This window comes from Myotis nattereri, assembly GCF_964212035.1.
Source record: "Myotis nattereri genome assembly, chromosome: 12".
Taxonomy (NCBI): domain Eukaryota; kingdom Metazoa; phylum Chordata; class Mammalia; order Chiroptera; family Vespertilionidae; genus Myotis; species Myotis nattereri.
The window spans coordinates 39,865,460-39,882,737 of record NC_138087.1 but is presented as its reverse complement, the minus strand read 5'-3'; the positions used below and the strand labels follow the sequence as shown (position 1 = coordinate 39,882,737).

General features: G+C 38.6%; 1 protein-coding gene across 2 annotated transcripts in view; it reads right to left on the bottom strand.

Annotated features, from left to right (window-relative positions):
• The window catches only part of CFAP95 (cilia and flagella associated protein 95), a gene marked incomplete at its 5' end in the record, with an annotated part of 82,036 nt that overhangs the window by 41,646 nt on the left and 23,112 nt on the right, over window positions 1–17,278 (bottom strand). For both annotated transcript variants that reach the window (XM_081103878.1, XM_081103879.1), the window contains one exon: window positions 6,541–6,649. Coding sequence is in view for 1 of the 2 variants with exons in the window: in XM_081103879.1 (XP_080960005.1) it covers window positions 6,541–6,649 (109 nt within the window). The remainder of the gene's footprint in view (window positions 1–6,540; window positions 6,650–17,278) is intronic.

Here is a 17,278-nt window from a genome sequence, read left to right as displayed (position 1 = left end):
GACATAAAAATTGACCATAAAAATGATAGAAACTGCACAGATTTTATCCAGGGATTGAGAAAAAACTAACTCCATAAAGTAGGATAAATAGATAAACAGTAGGGGTGTGTGTGTGTGTGTGTGTGTGTGTGTGTGTGTGTGTGTGATTGCACATTTTTAGCTCCATTTGTTCTTGCTTAAGAAAATTAATGTACATGAAAAATTAAATCCAAGTTTCTCTAAAGTTAAATTTGGGCCTGATTTTTGATACAGAAGAAGAGTTATGAAGGGGAGTGATGGGATAAAATGGTGGACACCTACTTTCATTCCTGTCCCAAACCCCTAGGAATGGCAGAGAAGATATTTGCTAGAATAAACCCATAGCTGCAGCAGACAACAAGGAAGGTACACTCAGCGGGCCAAAATTGATACAGAAGTCCTGAAACAGGAAAGGTAGATTCAATTGTGCCAATTAATACTGGAGAAGACAATCCAAAGTACTTCCAGGTTAAAAAGGCTGGAACCAATGGCATCAACTCCAAGCTCAGAGATAATGGAGACAGGAAGCATGACAAGACTCAACAATCCACTACCCCCAAACAACTTCCTTTCTCCTGATTTAAGTTGTTCTTTCACAGTGACATTTAAAATTATTCCATTTACAAGAATTTCATCTATATGACTCTTTCAGGTACTTAGATCCGAATACAAGCATCTCTAAGACTATGTGGTCAAAACACCATTCTACTGTGCCAAACAAAGAAAAACACACCTGAGCCTATTAAATAAATGAGAATTGGATTTCTCAGATCCAGTGTAATTATATTTCTTTATATTCTTTTTAGGGTCATTAATTTTTAAATGCCAAATTTGAGGCCCCATTGGCTATTCTTTATTCATAAAATGAATATTAGCATACTTCTGTACTATTCTTTATTTGCTATTTTGAAGTGTAAAATGACTGCAATACTGCTAATAAAGGGTGTCCCAAAATTCACGCAAGATTTGAATTTTATGCCATTTGTACCATAAAGTGTTGCCATTGGAAAAAAAAAAAGCATGACAGCTGACAGTTCAGGGTTATTAAAAATGGAGTGCTACATGAAAGAACAACGTGTTTTCATTGTTGAGCAATATTTTTAAAATAATGAAGGTTTGGCAGCTACAGTTCGAAATTTTCATGCAAAATATGGTCGGAATAGTGATTTAACTTCATCAACTGTGAAGAGATTAATTAAAAAATTTAGGGAAACTGGATCAATTAGTGATTTTAAACACTCTGGCCGTCCTTCAACAAGTCATTCAACACAAAACATTGAAGCAGTTCGTGAGAGTGTTGCTGAGGGTCATGCAAAACGGTCATGGAAAATTTCAACAAAAGAGTGGGTATGTGCCAGCAAAGCCGTGAAGGCCATTTAGCCGGTATGCTATTCCGTACATAACCCTATACTGTACACTTTATGAATCAATAAAAAAAATGTACTATTTTTAATTATAAACCTGTGTTTTCTATCAAAATTACTTCTTGTGTGAATTTTGGGACACCCTTTACTAATATTAACCTAATGTGCTCATCAATGTGGTCCTGTCAGTTCCAAAAAAGCCTTGGCATTAATTCATTAACTGTATAAGAAAATTTGTTTAATACAATTATTTGCTTTTCTTTGACAGCATCAGATGTGCTTGTACTTAAAATCCTTCTGAGCCCGGCCAGTGTGGCTCAACAGTTGAGCTTCGACCCACGAACCAAGAGATCATGGATCCATTCCCAGTGCACATGCCCGAGTTGTGGGCTCCATCCCCAGTAGAGGGCATGCAGGAGACAGCTGATGAATGACTTTCTCTCATCATTGATATTTCCATCTCTCTCTCCCTCTGCCTTCCTTTCTGAAATCAATAAAAATATATCTTAAATAAATCCTTCTGAGTTTACAGGACATGCACCACTTCCTCAGAAGCAGTCTGACTGTGATTATGACAGGGCCTTTGGTAGTGTTGTGAGGATCCTTGGGTGAGACTTTACAAATGAACAAACAATGATAAAAGTACCCCTGATCAGTTTAATTTGCATGGGGCTCACTCTGTTATAGCCCCGTAGCACCTGAAAAAAATCCAAATAAAATACAAAAAAAAAAAAATACGGTAGTTTAAAATGCTATTTCGTATAGTGACTATACTATAGTCACTTAGAATAATAAGACAACCAGAGAAACTCCAGTGGCTTGAATTACTGCTCCCCTGTGGATCTGCATCTCCCAGGGTCCCACACAGCCTCCTGAAGCCTGAGGGTATTGGGGTAGGAAATCCATTATGCACAAGTGAAACCAGAGGGGTATGTTTCCAGATAAGACTTACAGTACACCTTTTCCCAAACCTGTTCTCTACTCACAGCTCCTCTTTTGGTTTCCTGAATTTCAATCCTCTTATACTCTGCATATGTGTGGTGGCCTAAGAACACCATCTTCTTTGAGGGTTTCACCTCAGTGGCCTAATATTTCACTTGGGTACATGAGACTGTGGTTTTGTTCTTGACCTTTTGGAGTCTCGGCCATAATATAGACAAAGAAAGTCTCATCTTAAATATCTTTACAAAAAGCCAACGTGCACATTCGGCCCAGTAGTAGCAGTTAAGGGCAAGGAAACCTTCAGTCAGCTAAACAGAAATGCTGGTACACATAAGAAGCAACCACTCAGCAACAATGCTGACAAAAAAAAAAAAAAATGCTACGAAGGCATTCAGGAGGAAAAGCAGATGGGAATAGGGCTGGCCAGCACATATGTAGACATAATTTGGGAAACAGGACAGAGGTGGTAGTTAAGATGTAGGAAATCAAAGCCCTAACATATGCAGTAAGGTGTATACAATACCCAAGCGAGAGCAAAAAAGTAACCAGGCTCATTTTCTGCAAGGAGTACATACTGTCAGGTGTTTAAAAGGACTAAGAGTGGAGCAACATGGCATTTTAAAAGGGAATTTGGGGAAGTATTTACGATCTTAGACTTTGGAACCAGTAGGGAAATAAATGGATTTTAATTTTTAATATACTTGCCAGCTGTTAGACTTTGAATAAGTGATAAAGCTTCACGTGGCCTCAGTGTCCCCATCTACACAATGTGGGCCACGTGTGGTACCTGCCTGGGGAGTTTTTCCAGAGATGAAATGAGGCACTGTTCATGTAACCATCTTATTGAATTGATTCTATTCCATCGATAGAATGTGATCATTAAGCAATTTGATTTTAATCAAGCTGCCCCTTAAATCCCACATGGATAGCTAGCTCTTTCCTTTGACTTGTTGGAAATTTTAAGCAAGTCCCATAGCTTTTTTGGGCCCCTCAATCTCAAGAAGGATCTCATTGTAGCTATGAAATTTTCCAGTCCAGTGAAGTAATCACTTCTAACTGATTAGATTTAAGGTCCCCACCTTCCCAGCTCAGGGCTGCTTTAGGCCTGGAAGCCTGCAGTGGGTGGGGCCTTGTTCCACTGCTGTTTCCTTTCCAGGCTTCTCTCTTCTATTTCCCCCAACTCCCAGGCCCCTCCTAGGTCTGGCCGATGGGAAGAGATGAGGCACAGTGTTAAATGGCCCTTACTCTCTTGACCTGTGCTGGTGGTCCTGGGCTTATAGGACATTCAAAATTGACTGCTCTCAGGCGGCACAATTGTAATTGTTTCCAGGGGCTGTCTTACAAGGGCCTCCAACTGTAGCTTGCTGGAAGCAGGCAAAGCTCCTCCCGGTTGATTGTAACTCCTCTTTCCAAGCCTTGAGTATCTGATGGGTCTGCTGTGCTCGGTCTCTCCACCCCCTGCTCCTACTCTAAGCAGCCTTCTCAAGTGTGCTCTGGCCGATTCTCTCCAACGAGTCCACAGGTAAATTCACACACTCATATATCCTTGACCAACATCCCACTTCAAGGACTGCTTCTCCCCAAACACTCCCACCCGCTGCTCTGCCAGACCAAGCATGGCCTCTCAGCTTTAGATTCTCAGGCATATGTCATATACCTGGACTCTATGTCCTCTAAATTACAGGACACACCTATTAATCTCTCTGAGTGGTTCCCTTGAAATACCTCTCAACTGTGGAAGGAGAGACATACAACCCACAACTAAATAAATCCTCTTTCAACTCTTGGACTCTAGTCTTCAAAGACATAACCGTTCATACTGGCCTCACCTAGTTTATAATCTTTTACAGCTCCTGCTTAGGTAGTCCAACATCTTGCTTTTGGACATTTGGCTCTTGCCAAATATCTAGAGTGTTCTAGTATTTAGACCTCCATCAAAATCTGTGACAAGAGGAAGAGAAACTCATCCATCCTCCTGCCACATCTAGCATCCCACCTGACACAGGAAGGTATGGAGACTCTGTATCCCCTCCTTCTTTTTATATACCTGGGACCTTGGGTGAGCCATTTGAAATAAGTGAATCTAGGTTTAGAACTGAAATAATATCTTTCTTGTCAACTTTATAACTTTGTTTGAGAATAGCAAGGAACAAGATGAATGAGCAAGTGCTTTATATATTTAAAAATAATCTATAGAGAAAAATGTAACCTACTATTAAGACATGGGAATAGCAGTTTCATCAGAAATAGTGACTCCTTGGTCTATTTTTCTTCCTATCTAATACATACAGCAAATCTGGTAAAAGAAGGACAAGTTTTCAATGACCATGAACAAACGTCAGAGAGAAGGTTAATATTTATGTATCATATATTAAACCTGAGGGTTGACTACTATAATGCATGGAATATAAGGAATGAATGTTGTGGTTCTTACACCTCATACTTCACTTCATCTTGCTTCCTCCAACAATCCAGAGACCAAAAACATTTTCACTTAGAAATAAAAAATAAATGTTTTTCAAGGTAAAAACAAAACAAAACAAAAAAAAACCGTCTAAGTGCATGCCAGGCAATGCCTGCCTTTTCCACTCGCTCTTGTCCTGACTATAGCCCTGTGCTCAAGAAAGCAAGGTTAAACTGGATTTGGGAGAGTGGGAGAGAGTGACCACTGATAGAGTTAGGTACTAGACTAAAGAGCTCTATCCATGTGTGAGCTAACGGCCAAAGAGACAGCCTGGTGCAAAGGCAAGAGGGTGGGGTGGAAACTGATGAAAACATCAGAATTCCCCTGAGAACTGAGCTGTGAGGAAAGAGCACAACTGAGCAGAGAGAAACAGAGATGCCAAGAGAGACTCTGTGTGCTTGTGAGAGAGAGAGAGAGAGAGAGAGAGAGAGAGAGAGAGAGAGAGAGAGAGGATGGAAGAGACTGTCTTGCTGTCTTGGTTCTTTTAAATTTCTTGGTTCCATATCCAGCAATTGTATCTTTATAATAAGTCCCATTTTCCAGACTATCCTTATTACTCCATCAATTGAACTATACAAGGAAGGGAGGTAACAGTCTGGGCCCTGCAAAGCTAATTTATTTCTATCATCCTGGAGAACTGAGAATCTTCTAGAACCATTTCTAATGTATAAGTGTGGATCTTCCTTCCTGGACCTGACCTATTTCAAACTAGGCCAGCCTTTGAGGGCAGAATGTGATATAAACCTAGTTTTTTCAACACATTCACATTTGCCCATGCCAAATTATCAGCTCTTCAGGCTCCAAGGCCATCCTATTAAGGCTGAATTAGTTCTTCAACTTGCCCAAAGCTCTTAGCATTGTAGGACACAATTTAGAGGTCTTTGTGAAGTTGAGTTCCTGCCTCATACTGATTGGGTAGACATCTAAATAGCCAAGCAATAACCCACAAAAGCAGTTCAAACACAAATTACTGATGCAATGAAATGAATATTCTTTTTGTAACGGGTGTACAAATATTATAAGGATAGTAGCATGTTTTAATTACTCACAACTCCGCCACCATAAGTACAAATAGAACTGAAATCTAAGTCTTCCACTCCCTAACTGTGTGACTTTGAGAAAGTTGCTTTACCTCTAGGACAGTGATGGCGAACCTTTTGAGCTCGGCGTGTCAGCATTTTGAAAAACCCTAACTTAACTCTGGTGCCGTGTCACATATAGACATTTTTTGATATTTGCAACCATAGTAAAACAAAGACTTATATTTTTGATATTTATTTTATATATTTAAATGCCATTTAACAAAGAAAAATCAACCAAAAAAAATGAGTTCGTGTGTCACCTCTCACACTCGTGTCATAGGTTCGCCATCACTGCTCTAGGAGATCCTACCCATCTATAATCAAGATAATACCTACTTCACATGGTTATTGTGAAGGTCAAAGCAGACACCTAGCAAGATGCCGCAGGTGCAGCAAAAGTATAACAACAGTAATCATTCCTGGAGCACTTGGTCTGTGCCAGGCTGAGGTAAGCATTTTACTTGTTTTATCTCATTTTATTTTTCCAATAACCTTTTGAAGTATACACGTGTTTAAGGTAAGGTCACTGAAGCACACAGTGATTAAATCACGTGCCTAAGTAACTAACATAGCTAAGAGGATGGCACCAGCAAAGGGCTCCTCCCTTTACTTTTCATTCTTCACAAGGGGGAAGATTCCAGGCTTACAGAAATTACCAGCAACTACTCACTTGGGGTTCATCAGTTCCAAGCCTCCGATATGTTGAATCACACAGTTTTTTAATTTTCTCAGGACCCTCAATATCATAATCTTTGGGGTAAGCTTCTCTGTTGCGGTGCCTTAAGAAAAAAGTAAGAATCTGTTAAGAGATAAAGCTTATTTATCATGTACTGCATTTAACCTTTAAAAAAAGTATCCAATAAAAATGGACTATATTTGTGAAATTATTTTAATTACAAATTTACTAGATTTATGACATATATTTTCCATCTCTTTTTGATTAATACTGAGGCTACTTCTTAAAAACAACTTGGCATATGTGGTAAAACTAATATCACAAAACAATACTTAGCAAGCAGCAATTATTCAGTGACTCCAATGAAGTGAATCTTATTTAATAATGTAGATTAGTTACCAAAAGTAAATTCTAAAATAAGACATGGTAATATCTTAGAAAGGCAACTTGCCACTTTAGAAATTTTTCCCACCATGAATTTTAATTATAATTTTTTTTCAAAATGAGAGAGAACAGAAAGTATTTGCTCATATGAATTTATAACATGTGCTCCTGTTTCTAAAGAGGGTTTAAAAGAAACTGACAATTAAACATAAGATAGAAAAAAACAGTTCTTAAAACATGTAAATGGAACAAGAAAAAATATTCCAAACATCTTGTCTAAAAGACTGGTTAGAAATAATAAGGGAGAAATTTGAAGATAGAGAAGAAAGAAGAGGTGAAGTAGCCTGCAAGAGAAGTAGCTATTTTTATAAAGCTTTCTTGGGTAAGACAAAGGAAGCAGAACCCAAGCACCCCTCAGAAGTGAACTTGCAATTAAGGGATACAGGGCTAGAATTGTGTAATGGACACTGAGGTATCCAAAATTTCTCTACCTATCTGTCCCTTCAATTGTCCCTTCATTAAGCATGTATTTTTAAGTACCTACTACATGCCAGGCATTTTGCTAGGTACAGGGGATGCAATGGAAAGCAAGCCTGATGTAGTCCCTGCCTTCACTTGCTCATAATGTGGCAAGAACAACATACAATTAAGAAAAGTCTACAACATGCTGAGTGTGGTCACAGGACTGTGGAAACAGAACAGCATCCATTCACCTCGATGGGGCACTCAGTGTCCAAGTTAGGAGGTCCTTTAGGAACCAGCCCTCATCTTGGCCTTTGCACTGCATTCAAATTACACCTTACCTCTCCACCTCTGAGAACTGGGAGCAGAGTTATGCAGAGAATACAACAGCAGGAAGCCCAGATTGAAGTGGCAGAGTTCCAGCTCTCTTGCCTTCCTCACAACTGAGCATTAATTTAAAAACACTAAAAGCATATTGGTACAATACCAGCATTTTTGAGACTGACAGAAAGCTCTCATGAAAGTCCTTAGTGGGTATATTGAACAACATCAAGAACCAGGGGTGGTAGAGGTAATAAGGCCATGCGTTTGAGTCTTTGCTAATCCAGGTCCAAGCTGTGTGACCTTAGGCAAGTTATTTAACCCTCTTGCTTCATATGGAAAATGAGAACAGAAACAAATACCAGTACCTTTTTAGATTTTTATTAGAATTAAAATGAAAAAATACAGAAGGTCCTTCAAATACTGTAAAGCTCTATAAATATCTATGTACAGTGAATATGAATCAGGCTTGAAAGATTCTGGTATATAAGAATCACAATGTAATTTTTCCATAATTAAACTTAATTTCCATAATTTAACAAAGCTCTCACTTTCCAGTTGGAAAACATTAGTCTTGGTCAGTTCAGGAGTCCTTTCAGCTCTAAATGGTCCATGTGGTTCCCCCATGCCAAGAATCCATCTTTGTTATCATTGTCTCTTCTTGGTAGCATTTGTGGAAACATTCCCCTGTGGTTTTCTGTTATGGATCCATGCAGATCTCTGCTATGCCTTCCTGGTCCTGCCACACAGATGTTTGTATAGTCTGGCACTGAGACACAGGGTGCCACTCACTAGCCTACCAAAAACTTTCTAGTGTCCCCCACCATCCAGGGTTTCTAGAAACTCAGATACTGTCCCACCAAGCAGGTAGGTGCTTCATGTACCTACCCATCCTGACCATGGAGGACATAGGAGCCCTGTCCTTCAGACAGCTGTGCAGACATTACCCTGGAGATAGAGGCCGAGGCAGCGATAAGTCCACCTGCTCTGCTCTAGGATTCCCAAAGTCTTAATTCAAATTTGGGATCCTGAACAAATTCACACGTTCTCAACATCTCTGCCTCCTCTATCTTCAGTCCATACATTCTTCATCTATTCTGGGACAGATAGCCCACCTTTTCATCTATTCTTCCAAATCTAGGTTGTCATCCTAAGGTCTAAACTTTTGAACCCCAAATTCAGGAATTTGGCTGTGTTGCCTGCTGGGTCATTCTTACCTGAAGCAATACAACTAGAACACTTCCTTAAGAGCATAGGAATTAAGGGGGAAAGCGCCAACTAACACTTCAGTGTATTACTCCCAGGGCCCATCTCTTTATTGGGTACCTGAGGCACAGTGCCAGAACATGTCATGCTTTTCAGGGGCCCCCAGAGTGTTTCAATTCTTTTTAAATAAGAAAAAGAAGAATATAACCCAGCTGGAATTATATCCATCTTTATACCAAAGCAGTTATAAACTATAATTTTTAACATTTTTTTATAAAGGAAGGGACCCATGAAGGCAAAGACAGTGTTCATGAAAGTCAGAATGCAGTTCTGATTATCCCACCATATGTTTTAAGTTGTATTATAACTGGATTATTACAAAAAATACAGATATGTTTCTTTTCTTATAGCAATCTCAATAACAGCCAAAAGCCCAGCACTGAAAAGATAAATCTATAATGAAAGTGTTTCCTTAGAGGACTAAGCTAATGCAACTAGCATTCCCTAATGCCTGTAGGCTGCCCGTGAATAATGTGCCCACAGCCTGTAGCCTCCAAGAGACACACAACTGAAGGCTTAGACCTCCTCCTATTTCTACGAGGCTGACAGCCTAGCAAAGAGAAATATATGTGTTTAAAAATTATAAAATATATAACATATAGTAATATAGAATAGAAAATATCAAAAGTTTTATTAAATATACTATATTTTTAATTTTTATATTTTAAATACAATATATGTACTATGTACTAAATATATATGTATTCTATATAAGGATACAGTAATAATGATCAGGGTATTATAAAGGAAATTTGAGATTAAATTAATTCCCTGACTTTATATTATGTCAAGTGAACACTAAATTGTGTTATCCATTTCCCTGAGATGAACTGAAAATCATATACTGAGGAAACAAATGAATCAATGCATTGAGAATCTCAAGTGAACAATAATGCCATATAAAGGCAAAACATTATCATGTGTAATAATATTGTATCTATTTACAAAAGTTTTAGTTTGGTATTTTTAAATACTTTGTCAATACTAATTAAGCCTTACAGCATCTCTGTGAGACAAAAAATAATCAAGGTATAATAAACATAACCTTTATATAGCCTTTGTTCTCCTTGCTACCTGCATTTATTTATGGCCACCATGCAATTTTCCAAGACTAGTCATTTAATGCAATAAAAAATTTATGAGGAAAAAATGAATATAATAAAAGGTACAATGTCTCTGGAACAGTAACTTTAAAAGTTTTTGACCACAGCCCCTGCCTACCCTACTCCAACCCACCCTGAGACATTTGCCAATACTTGGAGACATTTTTTATTGTTGCACCTGGGTGGGGAGGGTTGTTAATGGCACCTAGTAGTGCTGCTAAACATCCTACAATGCACAGGACAACCCCTGCCCAAAGAAGTAGCTGGCATAAATGTCAAAAGTGCTGAAGTTAAGAAAGCTCTAGCGAATAGTTGTGTACCAGGCTCAGGTCAGTGGTTTCCAAACCTGAGTGACTCATGGAGCAGCAAAACTTTCCCTCAAAATTTGTAGAACCAACATAAAATTGCCCACCTTTTGTCTTGACAAGAACATTAAAAATAAAATAACCATCTATCACCCTTAATAAAAAGACCTTTATCACCAAAGATAGATAAAAATTATATGAGTCCTTTAAATGGAATGCATTTTATACAAAAACCTTGTTATATAACTTTACAGCCTATACATCACCTTGGATTAGTAAAAAGGTCATTGTTGACCTGCACTGTTCTAGTCTATAGCCTGGCTTCTGCAGATATTAATTTGCCCTGATGTATATTTGACAGCAGCTGGTCCGCAGTCAGTTCAAGGCCAAAGCACCCTGAATACAGATATTCCATGCTGCTGACTGAATGAAGAACTGTGTCTTTGACCGGGCGTTCAGGTACAGGCTGATATTTTTTTCTGAAAGGAGAATGGCTTCCTGCCAGAAGAGCCAGAATATTCCTTAACAAGCAGCCTTGCTTCTGCTGAGGACCTTGTTCTATCAAGCCAGGAGCTTTAGCTACTTCTTTATATGAGAAATCTTTATGAAAGGCACCCTTAATTACAAGAGATGAAATGTACTTTCTCTAGTCTACTGTGGGAGAGAGAGTCTGAATATGAGTAGACTTAGGAATGGGGAAAGGGCTGACAGGACAGAATCAGAACTGCCAACTGTATAAAAAAGAGCTTGGAACCATGACCCTGTTGTCAAAAATGCCACTTGGACTGATGTGAAGAGGGTCAAATTCAATAGAACCTAGAAGGTCCCATTCTGAACAAATACCCAACTGATCCAGTTGATATACAACTTTCCACCACCCGCTTTACAATCACCTGAACCCTCAAGATCTTGTTCTTCCTATCTCCTAGTGGTCGGCAAACTGCGGCTCGGGAGCCACATGCGGCTCTTTGGCCCCTTGAGTGTGGCTCTTCCACAAAATACCGACTTCTGCACATGGGCCACGAAGTTTCAATCGCACTGTACATGCCCGCCTGCATGTGGTATTTTGTGGAAGAGCCACACTCAAGGGGCCAAAGAGCCGCATGTGGCTCATGAGCCGCAGTTTGCCGACCACTAGGGTCTAACATAGTCCCAAGTCATGCCTTGTCAAGAGAACCTTCTAGTTGTGTTTCTGGGGTCCTTTGGGAGCTTGAGTTTCCTACCATAAGAGCTGGATGATGTCACATCAAATTGGATCTATAAGCCCCCTATGAATAAACACATTCAAATCCTCGAGTGAGTTTCAGGGCTGAACAAATTCAAGTCCAGAGAATACTCAGAGAGGGGCCTGCAGCTTCCCTAAGGCTGCCCCAAGTCAGTGGAGGGCAGACAGGGTGGGATTAGGTCACAGGATACTCCTCTAAGGAGAGGGAACCAAATTACACTCTAGGGTTTCCATGCTCCCATGTCTATGTGGTGGGGGTGATGTGGGGAGGGGTTTCAAAGAAATCAATATCTTTATCACTGCTATGCCTTTCACATTGCTTTATAATTATTCATTAATGAATCTTCCTTCTCATTACATTAAGAGCTTCTTAGACACAGGGTTTATTTTATATTCATCTTTGTGATCTCAGTCCCTAACATAGTCTAACACATTGTAAATGATTATTAAATCTTAAATGATTGATTGAATGTTCTTACATTTTGTTACTGTAATCTTAATACAAATGCTGAGAGCAGTGGCTTTCAAATGTGTCCATAAAAATAAAGAGTATCCCAGCTCACTTTGTAAAAGCACACATAAAGAGGGAGTGATTATGCATATAGAGATGCTAGTTCTTTGCAGCAAAAACGTGTCTCAGGAGGAATTATAAATCTACTTGCTGAATGGGAAAACTGTCAACATACATATGCATAACATTGATTGCAAAGGAGGTTTGAAGCTGAGCAATATCTGACATGAGAACAATGAAAATTTGATCTGAATACTAGCTTCTGGTTACTTGACAAGAGACATATTTTCTTTGCAGATTTCAAAGATGTTAAAAAATGTTTAGTTAAGACTCCAGATGGCAGAATACATTAATTTTAAATTTTAGAATTATTAATGTAGTTCACAAGTACTCTTTCAGCCACTGTACTTCCTGATGTAAATCTAAGCCAAATTAGGTTTTATAATCATCTGCTACCTAAAACTTTAAAAGAAAATTGCCCTCAAGAGTCAGCTATATTTCCTGGCACATCAGAAGCACAAAACCAATAAAATCAAAGACTGCAAAGAAATGTTTGACAATCCTCTTTAAAGATTTCATGGACAAATGAATTACATGCTAAGGTAGTGTTATTTGGTGTATGAATGTACCAACTGACAAATGAAGACTTTTAGATTCCCTTGCAGAGTCATAAGTGAAATTTTAAGTCCTTGGGAGACACTGTGACATTTCCAAGTTATGAAGAGAGGCTTTGTTTTTCAATGTGTCTCATGCTGTATGTGATTTGTACATCTATAACCATGAAACCACAGAATTTGAAGCCTAAACTGCACTCAAATTAAAAACTACTTGATGGAGTAATTTTCGTCACTCCACATACATTGAGTGGCATGTAAATATGACCCATTATTATTATGAATTGTCTTCACAAAAAATCTTCAAGAATAGGAGGCCCCATGGAGAATATTGGGAGGGAACAAAAGGAATATTGCCATTGGAGCCTTTGCCGATCTTAATAGTGTAAACATTAAATAAACATTGTCAGTCTGATTAACTGCCAAACACATGACTGTGAAAACAGCTGAAGGGACATGTATTAAGTAAGGTGACACAATAATTGATTATCCCACCTGGGACACTTGAAGAGGGAAATGAGGTACTAAGTACACTGGTAGTGATGAAAACCAGGACTGTCCTGCTCAAATCAGGATCAGGACATTCTCACCCTATCTTCAGACAACTGGATCTCAATTATCTTCAAATCCTAGAATACTTCTTATACTGACTGGCCAAAGATAATCTGGATGGTAAAAAAGTAAGGCTAAAGAGATTCAGGGTTTTTATTTTTATTTTATTCCTGTTGAATTTATTAGGGTGACAATGATTAACAAAATTATACAGGTTTCATATACACAATCCATAACATATCATATGTCCAGCATATTTGATCCCCAGTCAGAATGCATACAAGAGGCAACCAATCAATGTTTCTCTCTCCTCTCTCTCTCTCTCTCTCTCTCTCTCTCTCTCTCTCTCTCTCCCCCCCCCCCCCTTCTTCTCTCTCTCTCCCTTCCTTTCTCTCCCTCTTACATAATAGCAATAAAAGTGCGTTTGTTTTTTAAAAAAGAGCAAAGAGCTCTTGCCCTAGCCAGTTTGGCTTGGTGGATAGAACATTGGCCTGCAGACCAAAGGGTCCCGGGTTCGATTCCAGTGAAGGGCACTACCTTGGTTGCAGGCTTCTCCCCAGCAGGGGCCCTGGTCAGCGCTTGTGCAGGAGGCAACCAATCAATGTGTTTCTCTCACATCAATGTTTCTCTCTGTCTTTTCCTCTCTCTTCCACTCTCCCTAAAAATCAGTGGGAAAATATAATATCCTTGGGTGAGGATTAACATAAAAAATAAATAAATAAAAACAGCTCTTCAAACAAATGAACAAACAAGAAAAACAAACAAGAACTCATAGACAGAGACAACAATATGGTTGTTACCAGAGGGGAAGGTGAGGGGAGTAAAAGGTAAAAAGGGCCAAATGTACGGTGAAGGAAGATTTGACTACAGGCACACAATGCAATATACAGATGATGTATTATAGAATTGCACACTTGAAACCCATATAATTTTATTAACCAATGTCACCTCAATAAATTTAATTAAAATATTTTAAATTAAATAAAGAGCTCCTTAGAGAACATTTTTTTAAATAATTTTTTTTTTGGCAAAAATTCACGTAATGTTTCTGGCTCCTAGCTTAGCATCTCAGCGTGTTTTTTTTCAAGTGTTTAAAAACTTGTGGCAAGTCATACATATATTTTAATTTCAAAATACTCTTTCTACCACTTTCTATAAAAGGAGACTAAATTCTTTGCAATAAATAAAACGACATTATATTAATCAGATTGGGGATATAACATCTTAACAAAGAAACATAATTTTTCTACCAATTTATTATTTTTGTTAATACTTCAAAACTCAGACAAAATAAAAACACATGATGTGACTAATAACAATTAAAGTGAATTTGTATTTCAAATAAAATAAACAGTTATAAGAAATTGGTGTCTATCAAAAATAGTAAACAAAAATGAGACTACATTAAAATAAAAAGCTTCTGCACTGCAAAAAAAAAAAACCCATCAACAAAATAACAAGAGAGCCCACTACATGGGAGAACATATTTGCCAATGATACATCTGATAAGAAGTTAATCTCCAAAATATATAGGGAATTCATACAACTTCCTTTTTAAGGAAGACAAACAATCCAATTAAAAAATGGGCAAAAGGACCTAAGTTGACACTTCTCCAAAGTGGACATACAGAAGGCCAAGAGACATATGAAAAAATGCTCAAAGTCACTGGTCATCAGAGAGATGCAAATCAAAACGACAATGAGATATATCACCTCACACCTGTCAGAATGGCTATCATCAACAAATAAACAAATGACAAGTGTTGGTGAGGTTGTGAAGAAAAGGGAACCCTAGTACACTGCTGGTGGGAATGCAGAATGATGCAGCCACTGTGGAAAACAGTATGGAGTTTCCTCAAAAAATTAAAAATAGAAGTCTCATTTGACTTAGTGATCCCACTTCTAGGAATATATCCTAAGAAACCCGAAACACTCATCAGACAGAATATATGCACTCCTATGTTCATAGTAGCACAATTTACAATAGCTAAGATTTGGAAACAGCCTAAGTGCCCATCAGCAGATGAGTGGATAAAAATAACTGTGGTACATTTACACGATGGAATGTTATGTGGCAATAAACAAGAGAGAATTCTTCCCAATTGCAATAGCATGGATGGACCTGGAGAGTATTATGCTGAGCGAAATAAGCCAGTCAGAGAAAGATAACTATCACATAACCTCATTCATATGTGGAATCTAATGAACCAAATCATCTGATGATCAAAAATAGACCCAGAGACACAGAAGCATGAACAGACTGTTGAACCTCAGAGGGAAAGCAGGGGAGGGAGTGAGGGGGAAGAGATCAGCCAATGAACTTGTATGCATATATGCCTAACCTGTGGATACAGACAATGGGTGATGAGGGCCTGGGGAAGGGGACTGGAGCCGCTTGAAGAGGTTAATAGGGGAAAAAGGAGGACCTATATAATACTTTCAACAATAAAGAGTAAAAAAAACACACAACAGTAACACAATATTCAAATTTATTCAGAACTTTTTCAAAACACCATAAAGATCTGTTCATCTAATCTCTATACAAGATTCTGTTTTTTGCTCATTAAGTCTAAGGTCAAATTTTTAAAACTACATTGAGTTGGTACTGGTTTGGCTGGGGGTGGGCAGAACATAGTTTAAAGTCAAAATAACAGCAAATGCAGAAAGTCCCCAATATATTAATTGGTTGTATCCTAAACTTTTGCTATAAAATTGGGTCTTTGGAATTTGGAATTCATTCTCCACTGTAGTAACTATTTAGTTATTTAGTAGATCTCTATAGAATAGGATGGGATACAGTAGACATCTATAGGACAGGATGGGATATAGTAGACATCTATAAGTATAGGATGAGATACAGTAGATATCTATAGAATAAGATGGGATATAGTAGACATCTATAGGATTGCTAGCCCAGCCTTTTTTTCTTCTGGGTTGGTCTACCTCACCCCAATACAGAGCTATCATATTTCCATCTAATTTTGCCCAGTCAGGTGAGTCCAAACAGATACTTGGCCCTGGAATGGATATCTGACCTGGGATTTGTAGATTCTAAACTGAAAATACCTTAACATCGATCTTTCTTTGTAGGTATAAATACCAGAACTGGAGCAGTCATGTTTCCCATAATTTTCAATGAATAAGATGAAGCAAACACACAGAGGAGGAGAGAGAAAACATGAAGTGAGACCTGGCTGCATTTGCATCCCTTATTCCAGTTGTTCCTAAGATTGAACTGCATCCCTGCCCTTCTCATCTGGTAATCAACCATTCTATAAATACCATGAGCTAATTCATTCTCTTGCTTTTTAAGGCTAGTACAAGCTTAGTATTTGTCACTTGCAACCAGAAGACTGACCAGTGCACACAGAAAATGGTGCCAGTGAGGTGGCTTCCCAAGCCAACTCAGAGAAATTTACCTAATACCAGTTCCACTGCTATTAAAAATCCTGAGCTTAGTCCCGGTGTTCATAGACTGAACCTCTCCTTATCACTGAGCCCCACATTCTTCCTACCCTCTCCCTCACTCCCCACACCCTGAACTAGAAGGGATCATCAGTGAGGTAAGAGAAAAAAAAAAAGACTTGGCGAAAAAGTACTTGTGTCTGTCTATGAATGAAAGAATACAGCAGAATTATGAGGGGTTCTGGTGGCTCCTAGGGCCCTAGTGGGAAATGGTCCCAAGAGTAGGTGGTTGACTCAGGCAGAGGTACTCATATACAGCAATGATATTTCCTAATCCAAGAGCACCCCCATGTAGGAAAATACCTGTCCTGTAATACTTTGCCTTGCAAGTAAACCTGTTTTATTTTGGCCATTGACAGTTCAGTTGAGCAAAACCTCACACAAAGGTCAAGGCACAGCAATTCTATAACCACAAGTGTTTAGGAAAAGAATTTGATTGGCACTTCATAAACGAGAGTAGCATTGAAAATGTAGTCAGGACGCCAGAACCGGTTTGGCTCAGTGGATAGAGCGTCGGCCTGCGG